This window comes from Tripterygium wilfordii, chromosome 20 (genome assembly GCF_013401445.1).
Source record: "Tripterygium wilfordii isolate XIE 37 chromosome 20, ASM1340144v1, whole genome shotgun sequence".
NCBI lineage: Eukaryota > Viridiplantae > Streptophyta > Magnoliopsida > Celastrales > Celastraceae > Tripterygium > Tripterygium wilfordii.
The window spans coordinates 6,634,809-6,640,341 of NC_052251.1; the positions used below are offsets into that span (position 1 = coordinate 6,634,809).

Genomic DNA, 5,533 nt, shown 5'->3' on the forward strand with positions numbered 1-5,533 from the left:
TTCAAGGTTGTTTTGGCAGGTCCGATCGATCGGGAATGGCTCCAATCGATCGGAAATCGCTTCTGGAGTCCAAATCTTCATTTTGCACTCTTTTCCTCCATTTCTTGCCTTGGCACCTACAATATGCAAATATAGATTTCTTAGGCAATATCAACTCCTAATCAACTCAAAATGGGATGAACTTATGTGTAAAGGATGCACAAATGTATGTATATATTTGGCACATCACGAGTCTGAGGTAATTATTCTAACTTTTTTTATGACATTTGCTTGTCATTACATTTACTTCATTCTCTTCCTTTCAGGATGATGTCTTGAGCTCTTTGGCCAATTTATTCTCCAGAATAGATAGAGTGCAACCTTCCTCTTCACAAACTCCTTCGGCCAATACTACAAGCCTAGATGACCTAATTCAGGCCATAGCCTCTTTGTTAGCTTTCTTGGGTTTACCCTTGTCTGAGACCATTTCACCAGAGAATTTGGCCAAATTAGATGCAGCTTCAGCAGTGCTCATTCAAGCTCCATTTGGCATGCTGGTCGTGAATTACATGTTCTTATTGAACGATACATCGAGCAACAAGCCTCTGTCCAATCCATTCAGGCAGCTGCATCTATTCAGGTGGACTTAGCTCTTTCGCTCCAAACTTATAAGAGCAGTCTTGAAGAGATTACTTCAAGAATTCACACTGCTGATTCCAACATCTTGGATTGTGAAAGACAGAATCAGGAGCTTCAGTTGAGGTTAGAAAGATGAGGAAATGGTTGTTGACTTGGAGAATCTCGGCCAAACTGATTTATCAGCTAATCTGGCCATTTTGAAAGCAGAGGAGAATATTATCCTTGGCTCATGGAACAACTTGAAATCATGTATAGAGTGAGTCAAGGATACTGGGAGCAAGTCTCAATCTTTATTTTTTTTGTCCTATTGTAAGAATATTTGTCTAGCTAGACGTCCTTAATATTGACTATTCGTCCAATTGAACATTTCTAATATTGAATTCAGCTTATTTTTTCCCTTAATTGCCCTTTATTTATTGTCTAATTGATTCACGTAACTTTTCCATAATGAGTTTACGCCGTTATAGGGAATCGTGGAGCGAGACGTGCGCTATAATACTCATGTTCCCCGAATTCTTCGTTGCCATGTAGGCTTTTAAATCAATCTGTTTCTGATAGACAACTTATTTATTACCCAAGATTACTTTTCACATACTCTGCTTCTTTCTCTCACTTTATTTCTTGCTACCTGCTTCTTCATCTTCCTTCCTCACCTTTGAGCAATTCCTTGAGATACTTCAAGATACTTTCGTGACTGTAGACATCATCTTTGCTGCGAGGAACAACAGGTTCTAGGGCCCCGCTTTTAACACTAATAGTGCTTTACTGGCCATGGAGTCTGCTAAACTATTTCCAACTCCACAACCTTTGCCTTTTCCTAGCCGATTTCTTTCGATGGCCTTACTATTGCTAATGCCATTAGCACATGGCCTTTAGAGGACAACCTACTGTTCTTGGTATGATCGGTTGATTTATGACGAAGAGACACAACATCTCTTCAGAGCTGTTGGAATTTTGAGTCTTCTAGAGTTTTCTTTGCATACCCCAGTATACGACCTTGCTTTATTTTCGGCGGCCTTATCTTTCTGGTCATCCGAGTTTAATGTCTTTGTTTTTGCTACTGGTCCTATGACCATTACTCTATGCGACCTGGGTGCCATTCTCCATATTGATCCTTTGGGCGATTCCATCTCGACCTTCACACATTTTGAGTCTACTGGGTGGAACCGTAGGGTTTTTGACTTTTGTTCTTGCAGATCTCTCATGCGTTGGTACTCCAACTTCCTAGTTGGACCAACTAGTTCTAAACGAACTCTCTTCGTCTATTACTGGCTTTGTAAGTACATCCTTTGTCTTCCTATTTCTTAGTCTCCAACCTGCTATTTTTCTTTGGCTGAGGACATTGCTAATAGTCGTTGTTTCGACCTTGCTTCTTTCGTTCTGGCGACCTTATATAGAGGTTTGGTAGTTCTACTGAATCAATTGTGTACCGGCCATGACTCAGTCGAGTCAAGCCCTCTTTGGCTCGTTCAGCTCTGGCTGAAGGCCTATTTTCCTCGCTTTAACTTACCTTCCATCAATCTTTCATCGCATGATGTTTTTCTTCACTTCTTCACTTTGACTTCCTTACCACGCGTTCCTTTTGCTGGGGATGACTTTCCACCTTTTGTTTTTCCTCCTTTTGATAATCATGATTTAATCGTTTTAAGTTGGCGCCACTATTTTGGTTACGCGTCAACTTTTCTATGATTTTTTGGATGATAAGAGGGGCGTGGAGATTTATTCTCCCAACTTTGTTGCTGGCTAATTTGGACTTGCTCAAGCCTGGCCGGTTCCATTATTTTACGACCATAATTTACGTTCTACCAATTGCTTCCTTGTCTATCTATATTTGAACTTACCGTTGTTTCTTCTAAATTCAACATCCTTTTTTCTTCGTTACCTGTTCTGCCTACTTTGTCTAGTGTTTTCACTCCTCACTTTTTGTTTACAAATTCTTGGCCTGGACTTAGGGAACTTTTATTCCCTCCTATTATTGGTCATCATTGCTTTTCTTCTAAGCTTGGTGTTACCATCTCTATAACTCCTGATCATGAACTAGCCGACTTATTAGGGCTTTCAAGGAAGAGACTATGGCCAATAGATGATTCGGCCAACTTAGCTCGTTGCAAGGTATCCAACTCATCCTTTGTATTATTTATAACTAATGTTCGACATGCATTTAATTGAAGGCACGCGATTCAACTTCTTTTTCTGATTCACAGGTAATATTTTGCAGTGCAATTTTATTACCTCATGAATAAATCTAACCTTTTATTTTTGGCAGGCCGAAACTTCTCTGGCAGATCATGCTTCAAGTTGGACATCTTCCTGGTCTAAGTTGCCATTCATCCAACTCTAATTGAAGCTGCCAACTTAAAAAAAGTTCATGACGTAGTATTCATGCTCATTGCATATCTTGAGTTGAGTCTTAACCAGGCCTCTTTGCCAGAGAACTATGTGCGCCTCAACTTAATAGAGACTACCATGCCTCCTGTTGCCACTCTTAATGCTCTTCCTTTGAGCACTCGTCTTTTGATTACTTATAATGTGCAGGAGATTCGTGCCATTATTGAGCGACATCGCCAGTCTCGGTCAGCTGTAGCACTTAGCCCTCAAAGATCAAGTCTGTCCACTACAATTAATACCAAACGAGAAACTATTTTGAAGTTGCTGGACATTATCGCTGTGAAGGAATCCACTCTAAAGCTACTTAGAGTTCAACATGTTAATGTTGATCATAACATTGAAAGGATTCAGAGGATTCAACGCGAGAGGGACGATCTTCAACTGGAGCTGACTGCAGAACTAGAGGCCATCTCATAGTTGACCACAAAATTTTCTACTTTGAGCGAGGCCAGTACTTTGATTGAACCAACTGTTGACAGTGGCACGATTTTTGGAGACTAGAAGAGGCTTTGTGCTGATATTTTGAACATTCAACAGTCTCTAGGCCATTAATATATATATATATATATATATATATTTTAAGATGGACATTTTCATCCTTTTTGTAGATGAAATAATTTCTTTTAAGTTTACGATAAGTATCATTTTTCCAATGTACTTATCTTGATTTATTAATTGCATTGTTCTTTGGCGCTTCGTCTTCCAATACCCACTTACGCCACGTCTTTTACTCATAAATGCAATTTTATTTCTTCCTAACCTACCCTCCTTTGGGCCTCTATAAAATAGGGTTTCTCGTTCTTTTAACTTACTATTCCCAAATCTTTTGAAAGACTTGGTAACTTGTATCGCGTGTATCCTCACAATGTTAGGGTTCCTTCGACGTTGTGGGGTACACACGATATGAATTTGTCAGGCCTTACTGATGATATTCTGCAAGTTTCTTTGCTAACTGATCCGCATAGGCCACGGTTCGAGGAAGGGGTCGCTTGGTTGGTGTAATGGCCCTGAGCTCTTTCTCCTTCATCTAATCGTGGCCTGTGTTGGTTGTTTAGCCTACAACATTTTCCTGTTGGTTTACATGGTATATAGATTTTAAATGTCTGAACGCTCATGAATTTTAGACATTTACATCTATATACCAGGTGGGCTCATCAGGCTACAACCATTAAGTTTTAGTACCTTTGGCTTGTCGTTTCAAAGCCATTTTACATTTTGTGTGAATATTTTGCGTAATCTCTTTCTTATAGAGGACCAATCTTTTCTTTGGCTTTGCCATACTCTACTTTGAGTAATGATTTTCGAAACGAATTCGTTCTTTTATAAATTTTCGTGTTCACATATTGACGAAACATATTTTTTAAATACTTGTCGTTGATAGCACGAATGTGTGTTTCTCCATCTAAGTCCTTTAAATGGTAAGCACCTTTAGGTAACACATATTCCACCTGGTATGGTCCTTCCCAATTGGGTGACCATTTCCCATATTTCGGCCCTTTGAAATCAAGGGGTAACCGGGCTTTCCATACTAACTCTCCTGGTTCAAGGATTTCGCTACCACTTTCTTATTGTAACACTTGGCTATTTCAGCCTATTGTACTTCAATCCTATTTAATGCATCTAACCTAACTTCGTGTAACTCTAATAAATTTTGCATCATAGCCTCAGTATAATCATCTCTGCTTAGTTCATTCTGTAAAGCTACTCGCATTGACTGAACATTTACTTTTACGGGTAACACTGCTTCTTGACCATACACCAATTGAAAAGGTGTAACGCTGGTAGTTGAACGAGGACTCGTTCTATGTGCCCAAAAAGCATGTGCTAAAGTTTCATGCCATTGTCTGGCATTTTGTTCAACCATTTTTCTTATAATATTTTTTAAAGCTTTGTTGGCTGATTCAGCTTGCCCATTGGATTGAGCGTAATAAGGAGTTGAGTTAACCAACTACATACCAAATTCTTCCAACAAAGCCTTTACTCTTTCCCCATTCGGAGAAGTGCCATGGTCAACCATTATAGTTTGGGGAATTCCAAATCTATAGATAATATGGTTTTTAATAAATTCAATCACATTCTCTTGGGCTATTTCTTCCAAGGGTATAGCCTCAACCCATTTTGTGAAAAAGTCTATGGCCACAATAATGAATGTGTGGTGTTTGGATGAAGGTGGGTATATTTTCCCTATCAAATCTATCACCCATCCTTTAAATGGTCGTGGTTTGATGATGAGTGCCATCTCTTTGGCAGGTGCTCTTTGAATGAGTCCATATCTTTTACAAGCTTGACAACCTTTGGCATATTGAGCACACATTTCCCCCATTTTCGGTCAAAAATACCCGTTCCTAATTATTAATCATCTCATTTTTACTCCAGCTTGATGGGCTCCACATATTCCTTCATGGACTTCAGCCATTATTATTTTGGCTTCTTGTAGACTAACGCATTTCAATAAAACTCCGTCTGGATATTTTTTGTATAACACATCTTCTATTAATAAGAAATTCAAAGCTTTTAGCTTTGTTTT

General features: G+C 39.1%; 1 protein-coding gene across 1 annotated transcript; it reads right to left on the reverse strand.

Moving 5' to 3' along the window:
- Positions 1–4,954: 4,954 nt before the first annotated feature.
- LOC119986890 (protein NYNRIN-like) lies at positions 4,955–5,329 on the reverse strand. Its single transcript, XM_038831582.1, has one exon. It carries the CDS (start codon positions 5,327–5,329, stop codon positions 4,955–4,957), a length of 375 nt encoding a protein of 124 aa, XP_038687510.1.
- Positions 5,330–5,533: the final 204 nt, after the last annotated feature.

Excerpts from the sequence above, each read along its gene's own strand:
- LOC119986890 (XM_038831582.1), bottom strand. The coding sequence starts at position 5,329 with ATGGGGGAAATGTGTGCTCAATATGCCAAAGGTTGTCAAGCTTGTAAA.